The sequence below is a fragment of the Xenopus laevis genome, chromosome 1S (genome assembly GCF_017654675.1).
Source record: "Xenopus laevis strain J_2021 chromosome 1S, Xenopus_laevis_v10.1, whole genome shotgun sequence".
Classification (NCBI taxonomy): domain Eukaryota; kingdom Metazoa; phylum Chordata; class Amphibia; order Anura; family Pipidae; genus Xenopus; species Xenopus laevis.
This window is the reverse complement of record NC_054372.1, coordinates 117,371,358-117,397,257: the sequence shown is the minus strand read 5'-3', so window position 1 is coordinate 117,397,257 and position 25,900 is coordinate 117,371,358. Positions and strand designations below refer to the sequence as shown.

The window sequence follows — 25,900 nt, the reverse complement described above, 5'->3', positions numbered from 1 at the left end:
TCGAATAGTCGAACGATTTTTAGTTCGAATTGTTCGTTTCGTAGTCGAAGGTCAAAGTAGCCCATTCGATGGTCGAAGTAGCCCAAAAAACACTTCGAAATTCGAAGTTTTTTTACTTCGAATCCTTCACTCGAGCTTCATGAATCGGCCCCATAATGTCTGAGGCTTAGTAGCAAAAAACCAGACTAGAAACCCACTGACACTAACTCAGATGAGAAGGGGCTGGTTTTAAATCTTTACTTTTGAAACATGGGGGCAAATACAGTTCACACAGATTATTCTGCACATTTAGTTTTAATTTACCATAAAATTAGCTCACACATATGTCAGTCATTCAGTAATTTCATAAATTAACTGTTTTTGAGGTTACAAAACCAAGTACAAATATAGTTTTAATTTCTTAGGTGTAAATTGGTAAATCAACTTTTCAATATTTTAAGTGAACACGATATCAAGTTGGTTTATTGAAACCAAACTAAATAAAATAGATTATATGTAATTTTTTTTCAAGTATTCAGTTTTCCTTTCCTAAAATCCTACGTTACAAAAATAAAATTCACTTGTAAGAATATTAAAATGCTAAAGTGAGCAGTTGACATAAAAATTGATTTTGTACATAGACATTAAAATAGTTTGCCACTTAAAGTGAAAGTGATAAAAAGGTTACATTCATATGGTATGGCACAAGACTGGCTTTGCATTTAAAATGTGTTCACTATGGATGGCTCTTGGAAGTCTCCTCACTTCTGGTTTACATCAGGCAATTTAGCCTGCAGGAACGCATAGACATGTGGCCAGATCTTGTTAGTCTCTGTTCCGGAGAAAGTTTCCAATACTCCTTTGTTTCTAAGGAGAGAACATCAAACACATGTTAGGAATGTATCCCCCCACTTATATTGAGAAACCTGTGCACTATATATGGGAAACTTAATATAATTCCATGACCCAGAACGTAGTTGTGGTGTTACAAATGGCCTGCAGGTGTCACTGTGCACATGAGTTGTGCTGTACATGCACATTACTTTCTATGCAGGTTGGGGTGTTAGAGAAAAGCTACTGTTGATGTGTAATGGCTGCAAGAATCTGCTAATAAAGCACTGTTATACTCTACTCATCCTCAGCTACCAAAACACAACAGTAGTGCATTCTGGATCTGCCCAAGGTATCATGAAAATGTGTTAGTGGCTGTAGGTAAGTCTCCAGTTCCTCATAAAGGTCTTTAATTACTGCCCTACAGCTCCTCACTACGTCTTCCACTTTTAATCCATCTGATGTTGTTTAGTAACGCCTACTCCTGGGAGGTGTTAAATTTCACAGTAATTATCGCACTATTTTATGCTTTTATTGCTTAAAACATGTTAGTGAATAATGCGTTAGGATTAATTCTATTCTATAAATATTAAATGCGATTAGAATACTGATGTGCAGAAATGTATAATTAACGCTTGCGATATGTCTATTAACGCATGCGAAAATGGTGAATCATTCCTTAAATAATGCGTCTTAAATAACGCACAAAACTGTGCGTTATGGAATATCAACCTTTAGTGAATCAGCCCCTATAAGTTCATTAAACGTGTTTTGAATAGGCAGTATACAGCCCCTTTAAAGATCCCAGAAGATATTTCTCCAGAAACACCCATAAGCTAATATAGTAGCACTCTGAACAATTAAAGGAACAGTTCAGTGTAAAAATAAAAACTGGGTAGATAGGCTGTGCAAAATAAAAAATGTTTCTAATATAGTTAGTTAGCCAAAAATGTAATGTATGAAGGCTGGAGTGACTGGATGTCTAACAGAACACCTACTTTTCAGCTCTCTAACTCTGAGTTAGTCAGCGACTTTAAGGTGGGGCACAAGGGACATAACTGTGGCTCTCCCTCAAGTCACTGATTGGTTACTGTCTGGTAACCAATCAGTGGGAACCAAGGGGCAAATTTACTAAAGGGCGAAGTGGCTAACGCTAGCGAAAATTCGCCATCGTGACGTCATTTTGCCACTTCGCTGATTTACTAATGGGTGCTGGCGTAAATTCGATAGCGAAACTGACCTACTCTAGCGCTACTTCACACACTTACGCCAGGCGAAGTTGCGCTCTCGAGAAGGAACGTAAATACTGTACACACTTTTTTGCCAATAGTTTCAATTCAGAAAGATTTAGGTTTTTTTTTTTTATATATTTCTAGCACTAAATAAATGAATCCAGTTCCACTTTAACACTTTCTGGTCCTGCAGAGCAGAAGAGAAAATGATAAAACGAATAACCTGAGAAGCCCTCTCTGATAATAAGCTGATAAAAGTTTGCAGCTTAGACAAGGAGGGGTTTGTTTTGTTGTTCCAAGAGAGATAGGCAGCCCGGTTCATTAAAGTAGGACAGAAAATTCAAAGAATTTTTTTTTTTTTAAAGTATAGCTTTAGAAAAGACAAACAATTAGGAAAATATGGATCTTTTGGAAGCCCTGTTATTTGTGCTCATTTTTAGCAAAGGTGTGACAGGTGTCCACATTTCCAAAAAATAAAAACCATCAAGTTATAGTGGGCTCTGGGAGAACTCACCCCTGGTCCCAAAGAGTTATACTCCTGTCTGACTTTTGTAGACGTTTTTGTTTTTGGGGGATGGGTGAAGGTTTTCTCTTAAAACTATTCAATTTCAAGCATCAGTTTTATCTGCAGCATACATAACTGCTGATTATTATTTTTTTTTTAAAAAAACAGCATTAATTGTATCCTTCAATTAACTATCAGATATAAGGCTATATGAAGGCAATTTCAACTCACTGATAGTACTCCAGCACAGGCCTTGTAAGAGCTTCATATCCCTTCAGTCTTTTAGTAACAGTTTCTGGTTTGTCATCTTCCCGCTGTATCAGAGGTTCTCCTGTGAGGTCATCAACTTCCTAAGAGCAATAAATACTTTATTAACTTGTTAACAGTTTAATAAGAAGCATAGTCACACATGGGTAAATGAACAGAAATATGTTAAACTCAAAATGAATACATTGTACCCTGTAACACATTTTAAAACACATTTGTAACACATTTTCAAAATATTTTAATACTTGAACATTAACATAACATCAATTTCTGTGTTTTCGTGGGTAAACTATAAAAGTTTCCCCTCATAAAATGCCCCTAAAGTGAGAGAGCACAAAATGTTTTAAAAACGGCTGGCATTTCACGTAACCAAAATGTGAAATTCTGCTGGCACTTAAAGGGTTAAATTGATATTACAACCATAATGTACATACAATGCATGTATACAGCATGCACGTCATTTCATAGTCAATCTGTCATTACCGGTACTTTGGGAGGGTTGAATTCCGTGTTGTACACTCTCCCGCTAGCAGGGTGGATCCATCTTGCGGTTAGACGACCCTTAATGGTTTGAAATGGTACATTCAGGTCAATCACAGAGTTAATGTGAAAAGCTTTATCTAAAGCCATTGCTTGTGATACTGTCCGGGGAAAACCTAACAGAAAAAAAGCAGTGAAAAATGATCAATTATATACGGTAACTTATTTTCTTTTTTATATGAATGGTGTTATGGTATCTATAAGTTACAGATTTTGAGTGTTGGATCTTTCCACAACACACAACAGCTGTGTGTCATTACTGAAGGGAGCCTGGAGTTGGTTACTGTAATATGTAGTAGTGGTGGTGGACAGAAATGGTTTAAGTGCAGACACAAATGTGAATGGCTCATGCAGATGTTCAGTAAGTTTAGGTAGATATACGTAGTGTGATCAAATTGCCATTGTTTTAAGAGGAATACACAAGTGCGTAAATACAAACATTTAGCTGGGGGGGGGCATTTTACAATATGAACTGAACAAAAAAGAGGAAAAATAGGCAGGATAATATATATTTTCTGTCGGATCACTTTTGATTTTTGTTCCATGTTTACTTTTGGGTCTCTTCCCTACACACTAAATATAGCATTTTAGGTAATATGTGGCTAAAAATGTAAAAACTACTTAATCCATAGTATACAAACTTTTCTTTTCTGCCACAACACCCTCCAAGACCCAGCTGCTCTTATACCAATATTGCACATTTTCATAAAGCAGTTTAGGCAGAGGGAAGTGATGCAGAAACTAGCCAAGATGGCAGCCACGGTGGAAAAGGAACAATTTGAGGAAACAAAATATAAATATCTGTTCAGGAGATCATAATCATACCAGTCTTAACTGTTTGTGTAGCTTTTGTTCTCAGTTAAGAGTAGACAGCTCCAGAGAAAACAAGATGCATTTGCAGATCAGTACAAATGGCAGAGTGACAGTCATGGACTTCACAAAAGAAACATATGGCAGGAAAAATGTTAAGTTTGCGAATGTTAAGTTGCTGGAAGTCCATGACGGAGGATCTACTGTTGCAGCAATCAAATCCTGCTTTCTCATTAGCTCTGTCCTGTTAAACCTCCATCTGTCACAATGATTATCCTAATGAAAGTAATATACTCGTGTATTATAACAAATTATGTAGCCCCTGCGAAAAATATGTCCTATGACCTGTATAAAAGCATTTGGCCTTCATATGGTCATGGAACTTCTCCTTGACTTATAATAGCCTTTTTGTTAACAATGGGTGGAATATTATTCCCCATACAATAAAAAACAGAGCAACAAATAGAATTTTGCCTTGTGATAATGGTCCCATATACATACCATCAAGCAACCAACTGGTTTCATTGATCTTGTGAAGCTCTTGCAATATAAGTCGGGTGATGACATCATCTGGAACAAGCTGGCCTTGGTCAATAAAAGATTTTGCAATAACACCAACTTCTGTGGATTTAATCACAATATCAAAATAATTAGCAAGGTGAAATGGAAACAGTTAAATCGAAGCACAAAATGTCAGCACGTGTGTTTTCATAAGAACCATGTTTAAATTCAGCAGAAACCTTAAAAAACCCTCGAATTCGACCCTCGAAGTAAAATCCTTTGAAATCGAATTCGAAGGATTTTAGCTCAAAAGCTTCGATCGCCTAAAAATCGTTTGATCCAACGATAAAATCCTTCGAATCGAACGATTTTAATCGATCGATCTAATGATTTTTATTCAATCAAAAAAAACTTAGAAAAGTGCTCTGGACGGTCCCTATAGGCTTACATTGCACTTCGGTAGGTTTAAAAGTAAAGGCAAAGTATGAAGTCGAAGTTTTTTTTAAAGAGACAGTACTTCGATTGTCAAATGGTCGATTAGTCGAACGATTTTTACTTCGAATCGTTCGAATCATTCGATTCAATCGAATTTGACCAATTTGATGGTCGAAGTACCCAAAAAAATACTTCGAAATTTGAATATTTTTGCATTCGAATTATTCACTAGAGCTTAGTAAATCAGCGCCGTTGTGTTAAAATCTAAAAATACGTTTTGCACTGATACATTGGTGAGGCCTCTGGTGGAATTAATCAGGATATACAGGTATGGGACCTATGCTCTGGACCTGGGGTTTTCTGGATAAACTTAATTTGGATCTTCATCCCTTAAGTCTACTAGAAAATCTTGTAAACATTTAATAAACCCAATAGGCTGGTTTTGCTTTCAATAAGGATTAATTATATCTTAGGTTGGATCAAGTACAAGGTACTGTTTTATTATTACAGAGAAAAAGGAAATCATTTTAAAAATGTGGATTATTTGGGTAAAATGGAGTCTACGGGAGACAGCCTTTCTTGATAATGAATGCCATACCTGTACTACGATAAGAGGGAGGTGGCAACTACCTGGCCTCCAAACATGGGAACTTAATAGCCGTAAGTCAGAACAGAAAATTGTGGCTAAATTGAGAAGAGTTTGCCAGTCGAGAAAATAGATTATTGAGTGCTACAGATGGCAAACTCCCTGTAGTATTTAATTGTCCCAGGAGGAGTGTCATAGTGCCAGCATGCCTTGCTAGGCTAATAATAATGTTAAATACATAGATCGACTACTACAGACTCCTTTGTGGTACTAAGAGGTGCAGTATATTACAAAATCCTAACACCTACACCTAAAAACACATCCCTGTATAACCTTCAGAAGATGAAAAACTCAACTCTTGTAAGAATTGCAAGATTCTCGCTAGATTTAACTTGATGAAAAGAGACCATGCTGGACAAGACAAATGTTTAAATATAGCATTATTAATGTATATAGTTATTTATATATTTTTTTTAAAACTCAGCACTGTACTGTTTTAACAAGCACTGCGCTAAATACAGACAAGCCTAGTCAACTATTACATTACTGCAAAGTGGGGAAATGTTTACCAAGAGGATGATTGTAACTACTCAAGAGTGGGAAAAATAAGAACATGCCATGTCTTCCCAGTTTGTTCTAGGAATCCTGTGACAGCTAGCAATGTTTTGCTTTACTCACTTATACTGAAAGCAATGACTTTGTCTATTACAGTAGTATTGGATGTTCCACCTGACTTTCAGAACAGCTGAGCATACAAGCCAGAAAGCTATCAAATGCAAATAGATTTTCTCTGGGTGGTATATTATTCTGTGTTTTCTCAAAACAATTTAAAGCTAAGCAGCAATGTGTGAAGAGTGGAGGCTAGTGGAGGGCAGCATTTGTAACCAATGTTGTTCAGGCTGAGGGCACACTGAGCTGATCATCCGGTCTCCACTGCCTGCGTATATATAGGACATGATGGGGAACCAGCATTTACAAACAGGTAATAGTACAAAACAGATTTATCTGTGCATATATGATTTAGGGCCTCGGTATATGGGGAAATCTCTAGGCATTTTGTCACCAAAGACATTTCTAGCTCAATGGGCAGGTGATAAACTGAGTGGAATTGTTACACATACAATACAACACAAATTATCAGGACTTTAGGGGGCAGATTTATCAATGGTCGAAGTGAATTCGAGGGAATTTTCGAAGTAAAAAAAAAGTGAAATTTGAAGTAATTTTTTTTGAATACTTCGACCATCGAATAGGATACTACGATTTCGAATTCGATTAGAAGTAAAATAGTTTGAATATTCAACCATTCGATAATCGAAGTACTGTCTCTTTAAAAAAACTTTGACTTCAATACTTCGCCAAATTAAACTTGCCAAAGTGCTAGGTTAGCCTATGGGGACCTTCTACAGCAGTTTTTTGAAGTCGAAGAAAAATCATTTGATCGATCGCTGAAATCCTTCGAATCGATTAACCGATAAACAATTTTACTTCGACCGCACATGGCCAAATTAGATGAAAAAAAACTTGGGAATTCGATATTCAAAGTTGAAGTAATTCAATTTGATGGTTGAATTTTGAAGTATTTTCAACTTCGATAAATCTGCCCCTAGGTGTACTTGCAACCAAAGGCAATTGTTTTTGAAGCCATGGAAGTCAGAATTTCCTTCTATGCCCAGACTTGCAAGTAAACCCAAGAATTTAGGAGATTACTCTGAAATATGAAGTGTAGTAGCTAGCCACGTAGCTGCAAATCTCACAGTAAGCAAAAATAATCTGCCCCTGTGCCAGTGCTGTAAGAGTATGGATTCTGTGCAAGCAATAAATTAGATCAAATCAAATGAAAGTTCTTTGCTTGTAACCTTATTAAACATCTGCTTTCCTCTTTCTCTGTGGGGTTCTGGGAAGGAAAAACAACATCCTAAGGAAAAATGTGGATGTTCTGTTAAATTAGGCCTATTCTTTATTACATTTGGCTTTTTTAATAGCAATGATAAGGGTGAGGGCAGAACAGCTACAAGGGTTTTATGTGGGGGCCAACAGCAGGATCTTCTTCCTTGGCCCATCTTATCCTAGGCCCATGTCACATGCAGTGTTTTTCAGCATATTTCAGAGGCAGTCACAGATGTTGAAATCCACTGTGTGTGGCATAGGCCTTATTTTGGCCCAGGTAACTAAAAGCTATTTAATTAGCACTGAGGTTTTGCTATATGACTCTTATAAATAAACACCAGCTGTGCAGAAACAATGGCTCTTGTTTAGTCACGTAATAACTTCACAGGCTCACAGCAATGTCCTGCTGTGTTTAATAAAAGCCTTAGGTTAACCCAACACAGGAGCCGAGAATCATCCCCATATGATATTAGCCATTAGCCTTACTGCTACTTCTGACTTATATTTAAATAAATGGAAAAAGTCTGACAACTCTAGTACTGGTGTTTTTCAAAAATCACCAGTGCTGGCAATTGAATGGGAGGCTGCTATTGTGATTTTGTGCACCAGAAATATACAGACGAAGACGTTGTATATGCAATCAGTGTAATGGTTGTGGCACAAGGGGAGTGATGGAGGCATATCATACAGTATATCTGCTTTTGGTGCATGCAATTCCACCTGACATAAATGAAAAGCACAGCAGGACCAGCCTTTGTTTTAGGACTATGGCACATCAGGATTCTCTTCACCTCTTGTTTTGTATGAACTGTAATCTGTCCAGTTTGTACAACCATTTAATGCAGCTGTACAATATGATTATAATAATAGTACAATCAAATTGGCCACAAAATGTATGGGACCTGTTATCCAGAATGATTGGGACCTGGACCTGGTTTCCGTCATTTGGATCTCAATACCTTAAGTCTGCTAAAAATCATAAAGACATTAAATAAACCCAGTAGGCTTGTTTCCCCATCAGTATTTTATTATTAAATTATATCTTAGTTGGAATCAAGTACATGGTACTGTTTTGTTATTAACGAGAAATTGGGAATAGGTTTTCAAATGTTCAATTATTTGATTAAAGGGGTTGTTCAACTGAGTTAATTTTTAGTATGATGTAGAGAGTAATATTCTAAGACAATTTCCAATTTCCTTATTTAGCTTTCTATTCAGCAGCTCTCTAGTTTACAATTTCAGCAGTCTGGTTGATAGGGTCCAAATTACCCTAGCAACCATGAATTTGTTTAAATAAGAGACTGGAATATGAATAGGAGAGGGTATAAATAGAAAATTGAAAAAGTAGCAATAAAAATACGTTTGTAGTCTTACAGAGCATTGGTTTTTAGAAAGCTGGAAAGGGTTAAAAAAAGAAGACAACAATTTTTTAAAGTTGGCTTAGAATTGGCCATTTCATAACACATCAAAGGGTAACTTAAAGGTGAACAACTTCTTTTAAATGGAGTATGGGAGTTTGCCTTCCTGTAATTCAGAACAGAATTCAGAGTAAAGGGTTTCCAGATAACAGATCCCATACCTGTACTTGTCAGATTCAGAATCGTATACAATTTCAGTGTGATACTCCCCCACAGAAAATCACTTGAAGCCCCTCAGTATTGAGGTTAGTGGGAAGCAAACCTGCAAGTACTGGACATTGTTATTGCCAACTTTCTGAATATGGACAATTCTTCATCAGGTATGTGAAGCGCTGCACATGTCAGTATGCTCTGGGTTGTTGGAGGCAAGCTAAAATTAAGGCATAGCAGTGAAATAATCTCACTTTCTGCCCAGCATATTTTGAAACACTCACTGAACTTTGTGAGAACACTTGGGGGCCCACTTACTTAGCTCGAGTTAAGGAATAGAATAAAAAAAACTTTGAATTTCGAATTTTTTTTGGCTACTTCAACCATCGAATGGGCTACTTCGACCTTCGACTACGACTTTGAATCGAACGATTCGAACTAAAAATCATTCGACTATTCGACCATTCGATAGTCTAAGTACTGTCTCTTTAAAAAAACTTTGACCCTCTAGTTCGCCACCTAAAACCTACCGAAGTCAATGTTAGCCTATGGGGAAGGTCCCTATAGGCTTTGCTATCTTTTTTTGGTCAACGAAAAATCGTTCGATCGACCAAAAAAAGGTATTAAGATTTTGCATTAAGATTTTTTCAAAGGGGCTGTACTCACACAGGCGCGTGTAGGCGCTGTGGCTGAACGCAGAAAAACGGAACGCAGGGGAGCGCAGCTTCAACCGCTCGTCAGTAAGAGCCCTAAATCCCCAACATGGAGCACTTTTTGCATATTCACTCCTCAAGGAACTATGTACATTTATGATGTAGCTTCATACATATACACTGATAAATATTCTGAAACAAGTCTATTCCTTATATTTACCATAATATTTAATATAGTAGTGTAATATATTACACTGATAAATATTCTTAAATAAGTCCTTTCCTTATAATATTATCATAATAGAAAATACAGTATGCAAGATGCAATGCCTCTATGCAGTCAGGAACGTTTTAACATATGGATTCTTATCATCTATAAATAGTTTATCACATGCAAGTCATATTTCTGTTAGTAACGTCAGTGTTAGTATAGTGCCTGCCTTACTCCAGAAGGAGAACGGAATGGGGGCGTGTTAAGCACATGGAACTGTGCATACCATATGCTGGGAATGTGCAATGTGATTGGGGAGGAGTAAGCAAGTAAGCTAGGTAACAGTTCAAGGTGGAAATGGATTCCCTTAACCCAGGGAGAATTAATATGAAAATGCCTGTTTAAAGTCCCAATCTGTAACTTCTAACAATGTGGGTACGTGTGTGCACATTAACAAACATCTGTATAACTGGTTGAATATAACCCATTAGTTCATGGTAAGGTCATTAGGATCCTCCACACAATGTCCCCTACAGGGCGTTGCAGGCTCCTGTTACAATGTCTCACCTTTGAAGACACTAGATTTAATGGATTACTGTGGAGGTGAGCAGCTAATGGTAATTTCACTTTGTCATCACGCACCGTAGGAGGCAAATGTCAGCCCTAAGGCTAATGGAGCGCTGGGAATTTTATCCACTGTTGACCTGGCTGAAGCACATGAAGGGGTGAAAGGCAGATCTCAGGGCAAATACTTAAGCGTTCATAAATAGTGATGGGCGAATTTGCGTGTTTCGCTGTCAGTGAATACATTTGCGAAATTGCTGTGGAAATGCGCCTGCGAAAGTTCGCCATCGTCAAAGTTTTTATGACGCTGGCAACAATCCCGACGCCGGCCTCAATTAAGGGATGCCCATTGACTTTAATGCACGTCAAATGTCGCCGACATCAGAATTGTCGAGTTTGCAAATTTTTCGTCCCTTTTTGCGAAAGAAATTTCATGGTGAACCGAAATGGGACAAATTCGCCCATCACTATTCATAAATAAGGAGTGATAGGCAGACAGAAGTGTTTTGAACACCCCTGGATGACAGCTGCAGTGAAAACACCCCATGCGCAGAGGCCACAGGCAGATATAATATACGGATATGGCCCCTCAGGCCAACAAGCCAGTTTATCTGCCCTCTAACAGGTCTAACTGGCCAATATCTGGACAAAAAATAGCTGGATGTTGATTGGTCAGGTTATATTTTACTGTCAGACAGAAGACCACCCATTGGTGCAGTCCTCATTCCAATGGCCTGCATAGTGCAAATTATGATCTGCAATTATGGCCTGAGGGCTAAACCATTTGATTAGCCTGATTATGCTCACCTCAAAGTGGGCACACTGATAAAGATCTGCTCACCAAACAAATTAATCTTTTACTAATAATTGTCAAAAATGGTATAATTGGCACTGTTGAAAATATTGGCTCCCACAGGAATACTAATGCCACATGGACCAAAAATATACATTTGTGCATTTTTGAGCCAAAATCCACCCACGTGAGCATTGACAGGTGGATGTTTTGTCTGTGAGTGCTTTCTAAAAATGGATTGGACCCCAGTGGATTGGACCCCAGTGTATTGGCATTTTTTATGCCTGTGACACCACATGACATTAGCCTTAAAGGGTTAGCTAAATTAACTTTTAGTATGATGTTGACAGTGATATTCTTGGGTAATGTCTGCAACTGGTCTTCATTTTTTATGGTTTTTCAGTTATCCAGCTTTTTGTTCAGCTGTTCTCCAGTCTGGTATTTTAGCTGCTAACTGGCTGCTAGGCTCTTCTTTTTCCTAGCAACCAGACAGCGGCTTGACTAATAGACTGCAATAAGTATAACGGGGGACTGAATAGGATAAGTATATAAATAGGATAAGTAATATAAATTAACAACAACAACAATAAATAAGTACAGCCTCACTGAACAAAACCTTTTTTCACCCTGCTCAGTGACCCCCCCATTTAACAGCTGGAAAGAAGCTGTCAAATAATAATAGAATAAATAATGAAGACTAGTTGCAACGTTGCTAGGAAAATGATATTTTAGAACTCAAAAAGAAAACAATATTAGTGCCAAGCACTGATGATAAGGATGTATAATGTCTATAAATGGCAGGGAATATTGTGCATTGCTATCCATTGCTACATACAGTTGGCATATTTCCTGATATATCTGTCAGTGCAGCAGATTGAATAGAAATGTGCAAGAAGTGCTTGTAGAATACAGAGCAGGGAGTGTAGATGAGGGTCCCTACCTGTCTTGTTCTGGACGTTGGTCCGGAGCAGGTCGCCGCTAGACAAGTGCTTGAGGGCAAAGTGCTTGACAATTCTCTCTGACACTGTGCCTTTGCCTGAGCCCGGGGGACCCATGATCACCGCTCGGAACAGCACTCGAGCCACCATGATGCAAAGTGGGAGAAAGTTTAAAACAACAGATAAAAAGAGTCCGGCCTGTAGCTTGGCGCCAGTTGAGGGTTTACAGTGCGCAGGTACATAAATGGTGCCGCTGCCAACTCAAGCTTTGCCTTATAAAACAGCACATTTAAAATCAATGGAGGCTGGATGAACCCTGCTTAGAGCGCAAATAACTAGAGAGCACGATTCGTTCCTCAGCCTCCCCTCCTCCCCCAAGTTATTCCTCCCCCAAGTTATTCCTCCCCTCTCTTTCAGTTTCTGTCACTTTTACGCCGCCCTCCACCCCTGCAGCTGCTGACGCTCCCACAGAGGAGGAGGAGGAGGAGACGGTGCGAGGCAGTTGCACAAGGCGGACGAGTGGCCCTGCACTTTCCCCAGCTATTTAGCCAGTGACACTGTGTGTTATTGACTGACTTTCCCATTCTCACAAAAGCAATGCCCCAAGCTGAATACGCTCTCACAGGAATGAGACAGTTCAGAATCATCACTAAAACTAAGTCTATATTTGTGTCTTATCTGGTATTTTTGTGCATTTTTCTACTTTTAAAAGCCATTGAAATGTACATTTTATGTGGGGTGACGTGTAGATTAGCATGTTATTATTTTCTCAGGTCCTTAGACAGGAGCCTCTTACTAAACTATAACAATGAATATGGCTAAAAATGCCATATTTTATATACTGAACTTATTGAAACAGCCTAAGGTTCAACATCTCTAAGGTAGGAATGATCCAAGTTGTCATGGGAGTGTTCCCATCTTGGTTTTTTTATTGGGGGGGGGGGGCGATTTATCTAGGGTCGAATTTCGAGGGTTAATAAACCCTCGAAGTAAAATCCTTCGAATATCGAATTTGAAGGATTTTAGCGCAAATACTTTGATCGATCGAATAAAAATCGGTCGATCGAACGATAAAATCCTTACTTATAAAAGCGCCGGGGAAGGTCCCCATAGGCTAACATTGAACCTCGGTAGGTTTAAACTACCGAAGTATGTAGTCAAAGTTTTTTTTAAAGAGACAGTACTTCGACTATCGAATAGTCGAACAATTTTTAGTTCGAATCGTTCGAATCGAAAGTCGAAGGTGATAGTAGCCTATTCGACGGTCGAAGTACCCAAAAGAAGAGAATAGAAGAGAATTCCACAACTTCACAGCTCTCATTGTAACAAACCCTTCCCAAATGTTACGATGGAATCTCCTTTCTTCTAATCTCAGTGGGTCCCTTGTGTTTGCTGGGAGGATATACTATTGAATAAAGCATCAGAGAGTTTATTGTATGGTCCCCTAGTATATTTATACATAGTTATCATGTAACTATGAACAACCCCAACTTGGCCATACCGGAGACCTTCCATTCTCTTCATCAGCTTAGTTACTCTTGTCTGTATTTTCTCTACTGCAATAATGTCCCTTTAGGAGCTCTAAAACTGTCACTAGGTGGCACAGTGTGGCCCTTGTCCCATTGTTCCTATTACAAGACTCTACATGATATATGTTATTGCTGCTATATGAATATTTGCTTTGTTACTATAAACCGTTATAGAGGACCTGGGCAAGGGGGTCTAACTCGCAGCAACTCCATAATCCTAAACTCTGCCTAATCCTGATCCTAAACGCTCAATTCCCCTCTGGGAAAAAGGACCTAATCTGGGAAAAAAGGGAACCAGCCTAGCTGGCAAACTCAATCCCTGGGGTTTAGAAAAACCTCACCTACATATGTCTAAGTATAGGCTATGAGCAAACCTAGAAAATAGCTGCTGCTATACCAGTATGTAGCTCATCTATTTGGGGTATATCCTACTTGTGAGCTTAACCCTGTCCCCTGACATCAGTATACCTATACCACATTTATATTTCATATTCTCTGTATTTAGTTCATGCATTTCAAAAGGTTTTCTGCCATTGATGCTTTTAACCTTCCTTCTGAGTCTTAACCAATGATCTGCTTGGGGCTCCTAGTGGGCAGGACTGTTGGAAACCCCAGCATTTCACTCCCTGAGGAGCAGACAGCAGTGACAGTTGGGACAGTTGACTGTTGGAGAGACAGAGAGTAGCTACAAGTTTAGAGAGATATTTTGTCAGAGATTTTTCAGCTGACCCAGGCAGGAATTTATTGGAGTAAGTAAGGGGTATATCATGGGGGACTTTTTATGGGATATTAAAGGGGACAATGTTATTGGTTACTTTGTATGTAAACCTGTATCAATATGTAGGTGCTTTATTAAAGGGGTGGTTCACCTTTAAGGTAAATATATGTAATAGAATGGCCAATTCAAACAACTTTTCAATTGGGTTTCATTATTTTTTTTTTTATAGTTTTATAGTTATTTGACTTTTTATTCCCACTCTTTGCAGCTTTCAAATGGGCATCCCTGACTCCCTTCTAAAAAAACAAATGCTCTGTAAGGCTACTAATGTATTGTTATTGTTACTTTTTATTACCTTCTATTCATGGACTCTCCTATTCATATTCCAGCCTCTTATTCAAATAAAGGCATGGTTGCTAGGGTAATTTGGACCCTAGTTATCAGCTTGCTTAAGATGCAAATTGAAGAACTGCTGAATAAAAAGTTAAATAAATCAAAAACCACCAATAATAAAAAATGAAAACCAATTGCAAATTGTCTCGTAATATCACTCTCTACATCATACTAAAAGTTACCTCAAATATATATATATATATATATATATATATATATATATATATATATATATATAAAATAACATAAAGCAAATAAGGGCAGAAGTGTTCATCAGTAACAGTAGAAGTAATTCCATCTTCTTCCTTTCTCTTTCTAGGAGAGCCAACCTCGCTTTTATATATTCCACCTGTACAGGCTGTGCTGGTAAGTGGGAATAGTTGGAGAGAAGGGGGTGAGGAGAGTGGTGGAATGGAGAGTAGGGAGTGGAGTGTGGAGAGTAGGGAGTGGAGTGTAGAGAGTAGGGAGTAAGGAGTTGAGATGGCCCCCCCATGGACAGGGTAGAGGACATGGAGGTGGATGTAATAGATGAAGTGGGGGACATGGAGGTGGATGACATGGAGGTGGATGTAGTGGATGTGTTGGAGGACATGGAGGTGGATGAGGTGGAGGACATGGAGGTGGATGTAGTCGATGAGGTGGAGGACATGGAGGTGGATGTAGTGGATAAGGTGGAGGACATGGAGGTGGATGTAGTGGCGGAGATGGAGGTGGATGTAGTGAATGAGGTGGAGAACATGGAGGTGGATCAGATAGAAGACATGGAGGTAGAGGAGATAGTGGACATTGATTTTGTAACATGGTTTTCATGGATTAAAATTGTTAGCATCTATTGTTGCCCTCATTCTAACCCCCCTTACCCTAGCACCCACCCACAGCTTACCCTTGCTCTTACCCCTCCTCTTACCCACCTACCCCTCACTCTCACCACCCTCCTCTCACCCCTTACCCTTGCTCTCACCCCCCACCCCTTATCCTTGCTCTTACCCCCCCTTTTTTACACCACCCCACCCCTTACCTTCACTCTCACCATCCTCCCCTGACCTCCCCAACCCTTACCCTCGCTCTCACACCATCTCTCAACCCCGTACCTCTTTTCCTTCCTCTCACCCCCTCCTCTAAGACCCCACACCATACCCTCACCCCCCCTAGACTGGCTCTCATCTCCCTCCTCCCACCTTACCCTCACTCTCACCACCCTCCTCTCACCCCCACCACTTATCCTTGCTCTCAACCCCTCTTCTTACACCACCCCACCCCTTACCTTCATTCTCACCATCCTCCTCTGACCTCCCCACCCCTTACCCTCGCTCTCACACCTTCTCTCAACCCCGTACCACTTACCCTTGCTCTCAACCCCCACCCCTTAACCTCGCTCCCACCCTGTCACCTCCATCCCTTACCCTAGCTCTCACCCTCTCCTCTCAACCCCACCTCTTATCCTTGCTCTCACCCCCCCTTATTACATCACCTCACCCTTTACCTTCACTCTCACCATCCTCCTCTAACCTCCCCACCCCTTTCCCTCGCTTTCATCCCCCACCCCTTACCCTTGCTTTAACCCCCCTCCTCTCACCCCCTCACCCCTTACCCTCGCTTTAACCCATCTCCTCTCACCCCACCCCTTACCCTCGCTTTCACCCCCCCTACTCTCACTCCTTACCCTTGCTTTAACCCCCCTCCTCTCACCCCTTACCCTCGTTTTAACCTCCTCCTCTCACCCCCCAACCCTTACCCTCACTTTAACCCACCTTCCTCTCACCCCCACCGCTTACCCTTGCTTTAACCCCCTCCTCTAACCCCCCACCCCTTACCCTCGCTTTAACCCATCTCCTCTCACCCCACCCCTTACCCTCGCTTTCACCCCCCCCTACTCTCACTCCTTACCCTTGCTTTAACCCCCCTCTTCTCACCCCTTACCCTCGTTTTAACCTCCTCCTCTCACCCCCCAACCCTTACCCTCACTTTAACCCACCTTCCTCTCACCCCCACCGCTTACCCTTGCTTTAACCCCCTCCTCTAACCCCCCACCCCTTACCCTCGCTTTCACCCCCTCCTCTCACCCCCCAACCCTTACTTTAACCCACCTTCCTCTCACCCCCCACCCCTTATCCTTGCTTTAACTCCCTCCTCTAACCCCCACCCCTTACCCTTGCTTTCACCCCCTCCTCTCACCCCCACCCCTTGCTTTCACCCACCCCCTTCTTGCCCCCCACCCCTTACCCTTGCTTTAACCCCATCTCCTCTCACCCCACCCCTTTCCCTCGCTTTCACCCACACTCTTCTTACCCCCCCACCCCTTACCCTTGCTTTAGCCCCCCTCTATCACCCCCCACCTCTTTTCCTTGCTTTCACCCACCCTCCTCTTACCCCACACCCTTACCCTCGCTTTAACTTCTCTCTCCTCTTACCCTTGCTTTAACCTCCCTCCTCTAACCCCCTTTACCCTAGCTTAAACCAACCCTCTTCTTACCTCCACCCATTACTCTCACTTTCACCCCCTCCTCTCACCCACACCCTTTGCCCTCACTCTCACTCCCCCTTACCGCTTATCATGCACTCATATTAGTACCCACATAAGCACTCACACATGTACATACATGAACCCTCCCTCTCAAACATACATATAAAGCTATGATCCAGGGAGTAATACCGATTGCCATTTGGAGTCAGGAAGGAATTTTTCCCTTTAGTGCAGATTGGCCCAAGCACTCTAAGGTTTTGCCTACCTCTGGATCATCGGCTGTTAAGGATGCCTGCACCCAATTGACTTTTAATATGAATAAATCCTGTTCACATCAACAGGTTTCCCCATAAATATGTCTCTGTGTTTTTCTTGAATCTCTATGGTAAATATTGAAGGGAGGGAAGGTGCTCCTGTGCCTCATTCTGATCAATGTAACGGACCAATAGTGTGATTTAATACTGCGGAGGGGCTGCTCAAATGTGCAGGGCAGTGTGGGATATAACTCACCAGTGGTATTGATAGAGTCTTAAAGATCTGTATGGTTTTATATCTATGCAGGTTTTTTTTTAGAATAGGTACTGCTCTGGGAATTCATTGGTAAATATGAACATCATGGGGCTGAAATACAAGAGGTCAATATTTGTGCAGGTGGTTGTTAGAATGGGTAATGATATGCAATTTCATTGGTTAATAATTACGTGATGGGGCTGATAGACACAGGGTAGATATCTTTTCAGGGTTTCTATGTAATATAATAGAAGGGGTGATGTTCACCTCTTTCTATGCCACCCCCAGAGCCCTGGGCATCAAGCATGACTGTACCACGAAAGTCACAAGACAAGCTCATGTTATCTATTATGGTGAAAGGCCCATCCTAAAGCTTGACATGGGTAAGAAAGCTCAGGATGGAAAAACCAACCAAAATATATCCTAGCACCCACACAGTGCCCTCGGAATACACCACAGGCAAAACACTGTGCCCCTATTACCCATCATAGGCAAAACAAACCATATAAAGCGAAGTTACCCTTAAAGCTTTACCTACACTAAATATCTGATTTAGTGGATCTGATAGGGGATATTTTCCAGACAACTTCTCTCCAACTGTTGTTTGACTACAACTCCCATGATCCCCAGGCACACAGCTAAAGGGCTGCACCCTGGATATCTCTGCAATAGAGGCAGAGGCATAAAAAATAACTGGTTGGCGAGTTACAGGGTGTTGAGTCTTGCACTGGGTCTGGTACTGGTTGAATACCCACAAATCCATCAGGTTCTGTGTTGAAAGTCCCCAATTCCCTGATTATGAGGGCAGTCTGTGGGTACCAAGCTTGAATGCAGGGTCTCATCCCCCAAGTGCAAGGAAAAGCAAAAGGACACTGAATTCCGGTGTGATACTGGACGAAGAGCTGTAACAAATGCTGTAAAAGCCCATGAAAATTATGATTTATCTCTAAGTACTGGTATTACATTTGTGATCCAGTATCTGGAAACCCATTATCCAGACATCTCTGAATGACAGAAAGGCCATCTCCCATAGACTCCACTTTATCTAAATAATTTCAAAAATGTCCTTTTTCTATTTAATAATAAAAGTAGCTTGTACTTGATCCCAACTAAGATATAATTAATCCTTACTGGAAGCAAAACCAGCCTATTGGGGTTATTTCATGTTTACATGATTTTCTAGTAGACTTAAGGTATGAAGATCTAAATTATGGAAAGATCCCTTCTTCAATAAAACCCCAGGTCCCGAACATTTTGGATAACAGGTCCCATACCTGTATTTCCATTGGGTAACCATAAAGGATAAAGACAGGGATTACATAAGAAGACATTCAGTTTCAGTGGAGCCCAATATTAATATTATAAGCCCCTCCCCTATTTATTGTTCAGAAGGGGCCCAAATAGCCTGGGAAATTAAAAGATTGAGGGTTTGTTTGATCCAGATTTGTTGAAAAACACCAGCATTATAATGGAGCAGGGGCGCTCTCTAGTGTGTGGTGAAAATGCCTACATCTCAGAGCACACAACAGACAGACATTGTTAGTATCTATAAAAACAGCCCATAATCTGTTTAAGGGTAACGTATCCCTGCAAAAGGGTGGGTCACCTTTAAGTATGTTATAGAATGCCTAATTCTAAGGCAACTTTTCAATTGGTTGTCATTATTTTTTTATAGCTTTTGAAATATTCTCTTTCCGGCTTTCAAATTGGGGTCACTGACCCCATCTAAAAAAGAAATGCTCCGTAAGGTTACATGTGTATTCTTTAAACATATTTGTATTACTCCTCGCTCTATTCAGGCCTCTCCTATTCATATTCCAGTGTCTTATTTAAATCAGTGCAAGGTTGCTAGGGTAATTTGAACCCTAGCAACCAGGTTGCTGAAATTGCAAACTGGAGAGCTGCTGAATAAAAAGCTAAATAACTCAAAAACCACAAATAATAAAAAATGAAAACCAATTGCAAATTGTCTTAGAATACCCCTCTCTCCATTATACTAAATGTTAATTTAAAGGTGCTCAACCCCTCTAAGAACCTTTAATGTATATATCAAAGCTTTGCATATTTTTTTTGTCAAATTATAAAATGTTTCACCTCTTTCTAAATACACATGGGGAAACCACACTCGAGCCATTGGTTGGTTAAACAGATCCATTGTTGTGTTGGACAAGTTCATTGAAAAAATCCAAATCCAAACAATATACACATTTGTAAAAAACCAACAAATAAAAATAAATTGACATTTTCTGGGAGGCGCCTGATGAGTTTCTCTGTGCTGGAAAGCAACAGGAGTGAATGAGCTGGTGCTATTCTCAATTATTCATGACGAGCGAAGTCAGTCTGAGATTTAATATTTCAAAAGTGTTACTTTTAAAAAAAACATCTAATTTCTTTTTTTAATAAACGAGTCCAGTACATGGATTGCGATTTCACTTTTCCAGTGGCTTTAAATTAATCTGTAAATGCCATTGATTTTAAAATATCCCTCTGCTTTCTGGTTCCGACTCTTGAACAAATGTAGCAGACAGGTCCATTCAGCTTCAGGTTGGTTAGTCGGCTGGTTATTGCTAGACTGTTGAGGAGTCAGAGTGGAGGGACACATTTGACTCTCGCATATTCTGCACATGGGGGGCGGCATTTTTCTTTGCATCACCCTGGTCACATGACAAATTTCATACAAATGCAGCAGGATGTAATAGCATAACAAAATCTACAGAACAACAATGCATGTGGCTCCATGCGTCCTAGTTTTGCACTCACACGGCACAGCAAAATAATCAGGATTAAAGGGAAAATGATTGGCTGGCTGCTCGAGTTCCAGAGTCAGACACTTTAAATAACAGTGGTGCTGAAAATGGGAGACTGCACAATATTGAAGAATTACCCCTTCCACGGGAAGAGTTATTCCCTTCTGTGTTTTCAAGACATGAGCAGTATTTGCACTGCTAATACAGTGAAGCTGAAACAGTGCCACCTGCTGTTTGTCAGGTAGAAGTGAAGTTAGTGAGAAAAGGAAACTCTTGTGGTGTTGCACTGCTCAGAAAAGGAAGCGAACGAGCAGAGAAGTCACCTGATGTTTTTCATGTCAGTTCCAAGCATAGCAATATCACAAGACTTTCCTCTTCACACTAACTTCATTATCTCCTGACTGTGGTTGCTAGGACAAAATAAACAGCAGGTGACGCTGTTGCTTTAATGTCATTACATTAATAGGGTACAAACTGATGAAATCCTGAAAAGGAGAAAAACATACTTACCGCAAACTGCAAAAGTGCTCAGCAGACCAATTATACATATATTTTTTTGAGGGTTTACATGTCTTTTAATTGCAAATATGCAGGGATGTTCCATAAGCACACAGGGAGAGAACCTGGTCATAAATAGGGCACATTGGTCCTTCAGGAATCTTTGAACTGCGACTCTCAACATCCTTTTTGATAGAAAACAGCAGTACTTAAGAGTGAGTTTACTTTTAATACTACATTCTTAAACTATAAAATGCCAATACCAGCATCTTCCTGGCATACAGTTCCCATGATCTTCAGCAAGCAAACAGAGCTAACAAAATCAGTGCCTGTAACTCATCACAGCAATGGATACCAATCGGATTCATTAAAGGGATAAGCGCCATGTTCTAAATAACTGGCTAAGAAATCCATCTTATTTTAGGGGGGAAAAGCAACCCAAAAAGAGGAAAACACACCGATATTTTATCCAGAGATATCTCCTTTAAAAGGGGAACTAACTGGACTCCCAGTCTTAATGATTTCTTCACCCACAAAGGAACTCGAATCAGACACATTAGGGGATGGGGGCAAATTATGCACAATACATTCATCAAAACCATAAAATAAAAATAATTAAAATGAAAAAAAAAAAACACAAAAAGGCAGCAAAATGGAGTGTGTAAACAGAAGCGAGTAGGTGCAAGAACAACGCCACTCAAATTTCCTGAGATACCCTGTCCTGTGTGTCACCTTGGGATGGACAGGCTTGTTCCAAGTTATAGTTTAAGATGGCAGCAAGGGCCTGCAGTAGCCACGTAGGGTGCAGGGTATTTGGAAGAGGGTTCCTGAATGCACAGGCCAGCCGAAGCTATGGGATGATGGAGCAGCACTGAGCTGAGGCTTCTACTGGAATGAGCCTATGCTGAGGGTGGAGTTGGGGATCATCTATTATAAGGCATAATGTCCCCCCTACTGTAAATGATAAGGATATTATAAGTCACTGAGGGGTTGTTCTGTGACCATATAAAGACACAAGGCTGCAGGCTGAGTTATACAGGGAACTCTGAGTATCACTCATGTATTATAAGGGATAATGTACCCCCTACTGTAAATGATAAGGATATTAGACGTCACTGAGGGGTTGTTCTGTGACCATATAAAGACACAAGGCTGCAGGCTGAGTTATACAGGGAACTCTGAGTATCACGCGTGTATTATAAGGGATAATGTACCCCCCTACTGTAAATGATAAGGATATTAGAAGTCACTGAGGGGTTGTTCTGTGACCATATAAAGGCACAAGGCTGCAGGCTGAGTTATACAGGGAACACTGAATATCACTCATGTATTAGGGGTAATATAAGCCCTAATTTAAATGATTAGGATATTAGATGTCACTGAGAGGGTTCTGTGACCCCCAAACTGACCCCCCTTACCTGGTCCTGCAGCATGCATGGGTGTTTTGGTCCTATATCCCCTTGTGCAGTGGATTTGGGGAGGCTGCATTTGGAATGGCATCCTGTAAAAGGGAGATGGAGAGAGATTAAAACATGAACTCACTGGTGAAACAATAAGTCTCTACTTTTACTTTAATACTGAACCACAGATCCCAGCATCCTCAGCCAACCAGTCCCTAAACATGATATACGTTAACTCGTATTCACATTGGCCTATGGATTACATACCATAAGAACAGAGAATACTGGGAGTTGTAATTCAGTAGGAACTGGAGATGCTAGCGACCAGATGCCAGCAATACACTTGCCACAATACTCACCACTGGGGTCGGTATATATTCTGGAAAGGGGGCATGTTGCCACTTTGCTCAAACATGACAGCCTGAAAGTGTCCTCTGTTGTGATCCAGGTTCTGGCAGACAGGCCACAGAGCAGCGTGGCCATTAGTGTCACCTTGAGCAAGGGGCCGCATGGCATGCACAGGTGGCTAGAGGTACGCTTGAGGTCAGTAATGATGCTAAGGTGGATAGGGAGGCTGCAGCATCATTCCTCCTCTGTCTGCATTTTGGCCTCCCCTGGCATTGCCTTGGGCTCTCCTTCCAGGAGAGGGGACATAAGCAAGCTCCTCAGATCCCCCATTCCCTGTATATTTTGGGGGGCTCCGGGGTGAGCATAGGTTCCTCTCTGCTGAGGAGGCTGAGGCCAGCGTGGATATTCCTGAGGGTAATAGGGTGGGTGCTGATAAGACTGATAGGGAGAATGTGCTAGTTGTGGGGGTATCTGGGAAAGGACCTTGGTGCTACCCCTATGTAGGTTAGGGTTTTTTTAATAAGGGGTTTAAGCTAAAAGCAGTGCAAACTGTAAAAGGCTTACATTAGCCTATCTAGCAAGCTGGGCAGCTTCCCTTTTAGTCATTACCATAATAGGTTGAACTAATCAGTCACTTGAGGCTACACAGTTGCTAGAGCTGGAGGACACAGCTCTCAAATATGACCAATCCCCCCCCCCGAGAGAACTGACCTTAAGTGAACCTGCCCAGATATGCAGGGAGAATTAGAACACTGATATGCTGTTATTTAAAGCTTTTTATTTTCCAGTAAATGGACTGTCCCTAAGCCTCAAGATGGTAGCCCTTAAACATCACTGAGAGTTGGCAGTTAGCCTGCGAGACATTGCTTGCCATGGCCCTTGGATGTAGATATTGCCGGGGCATGCCCCCATAGTGCAGCTGGTGAGGGTATGATGATGCCATATTAGACACCAAGAAAAAGGACGGCACTCCGATACGAAGGAATATAGTTTTATTCCATACTCCTGTAAGGATCAAAATTTCAGCAGTGGGGACGCTGCGGACGGGGCGCCCGACTGGAGCAGCAAAAAGATGAACTTTGAGCGGTCCTTCTTTGTTGAGCCTAGTAACTATGATGATGCCATAGCAGAAGGACCACAATGCCTATCACTCTCCTCTGGTCTCGGTGTGGAAGGACTGGCCCTGCTGCTTTAGCTTGATCAGGGCCGGCCTTAGGCCTATTGGACCAATTGGGCCCAATAGGGCCCCGCACCTCTGGGGGCCCCGCACCACAGGGCAGCGCAGATAATATTTCCCTCAGCACATGATGCTGCCTGGCCTGCCCCCAACTTTGAGAGTCCAGCCCATCCCCAAATCCATAGGTCCAGCCCACCCCCAACTCTGATAAACCAGCCTATCCCCCAACTCCATAGGTCTAGCCTGCCCCAACTCTCATAGCCCCAGCTTTCCTCCAACCTTGATAGGCCCTGCCTGCCCCCAATCCAACCAAGCCTGCTCCCAAGCTGAATCGGCCCAGCCTGCCCCAAACTAATTGGCCCAGTCCACTCTCCTATTTCCTCCCTCTCTCTCTTACCCTGTGTGCCCCTATTATGTGCCCCTATTTCATCCCTCTCTTACCTTGTCTGCCCCATTCCTTTCTATTTTGTGCCTGTATGCACTTATTTTCCTAAATACTTGGTGTGTCAGTAGCCAGCAACACTTTGTCTAGGGGCCCCGCCAACATGGTCCCAATTGGGCCCCACATTTGATAGGATCAGCCCTGAGCTTGATTGCCTTTTTCTCCCACTATCCTCTCTGCTTTTCCGCCAGCAACTTTGAGAGCCTCCCCAGACTCTTCCGCTTCGCAGCCCTCTTCTCTTTTATGTGAATACTGATTTCTCTGTCAGATTCCCCCTCATCCTCGGGAAGGTGCTTGAGCATGTCCTTCTTAAAGCAGAGTTCCCGTTTTTCCACCATCTCTGTGTATTCTGTAATGAGTCATGTGTATAGGGAACCTCAACGTGTACTGTGTCTAAGGGAAACAATATGGCAGTTCCCTGAGAAGGAATGTTCTGGGCACAAAATAAGCTATACCCTCATAATGTACTGCCTAAGGGAAATAATATAGCAGCTCCCAGGGAGGGAATGTTATGGACATACAATAAGCTATTCATAGCAATACTTACCACTGTCCTGGCAGTTGTACTTGGCACAGTTCCTGAATATGGTTTTCATGTCATTGACAAACTGCTTCTTGGTGAGATAATACCCAGAACAAAGCCTCTGCTCCACCCTGGTCAGATCCATTGGGCACTGCATTGGGAGAAAAAGCAAAGTTTTGCATTAAATATACAATTGGTCGCAGGCCCATATTTGTGGAAAGGCCACCAAGGCCCGGGCCTAGGGCAGCAGGATTTTAGGGGGCAGCATGAAGCCCAATAACACCCACACTGGTTCAGAAACACTGGAGATGCACAGGAGATACAATATTTTATTTAATTTCCTGTGCGCAAATCCCCATTGCACCAATCCCAATGATGAAAATTTGCTTGAATAAAGGGGGGGGACAGGGGCGATGAACGTCAGAGTGCCGAGGGGTGCCTGTAAATCCGGCCCTGATTGGACGTTGGTTGCTATGCCTTACAAAAGGTTGCAGCTTGGCAATTGTAAAACCCAGATATTGGGAAGTGCTCAGCACTATATTTCTAATCTAATTGTAACAGACATTACCGTAATGATGTTGTAGTAATTTGGAGCATAGGATCAATCGACTAGTTCCAAGAATGCCCATGAATCCTTGTGTAGGGAGGAACAAGTAATATTCAGAAACAGAACAGACAACAGGGGGCACTACGGAGTCAGATTTTAACTATTATATATTTAACTTTTTAACTATTGGTATTCACTGTCTATTTCTTTGAGTAAGTGCATCAGGTATAAACTCTCCTGTGTGGTAGCAGCCAGTGCTATATATTCAGCCTCACTGGAAGACAGTGCAACTGTGGGTTGT

General features: G+C 41.3%; 1 protein-coding gene across 2 annotated transcripts; it reads right to left on the bottom strand.

Moving 5' to 3' along the window:
* Positions 1-222: 222 nt before the first annotated feature.
* On the bottom strand, positions 223-25,224 carry ak3.S (adenylate kinase 3 S homeolog). 2 transcript variants are annotated; one of them, XM_018241609.2, is made up of 6 exons: positions 25,077-25,224; positions 22,581-22,663; positions 4,666-4,785; positions 3,298-3,470; positions 2,779-2,897; positions 223-846 (listed from the first exon to the last, which is right to left on the bottom strand). In XM_018241609.2, the coding sequence occupies exons 2-6, from the start codon at positions 22,660-22,662 to the stop codon at positions 741-743; spliced, it is 600 nt and encodes a 199-aa protein (XP_018097098.1). In that variant the 5' UTR covers position 22,663; positions 25,077-25,224; the 3' UTR covers positions 223-740.
* Positions 25,225-25,900: the final 676 nt, after the last annotated feature.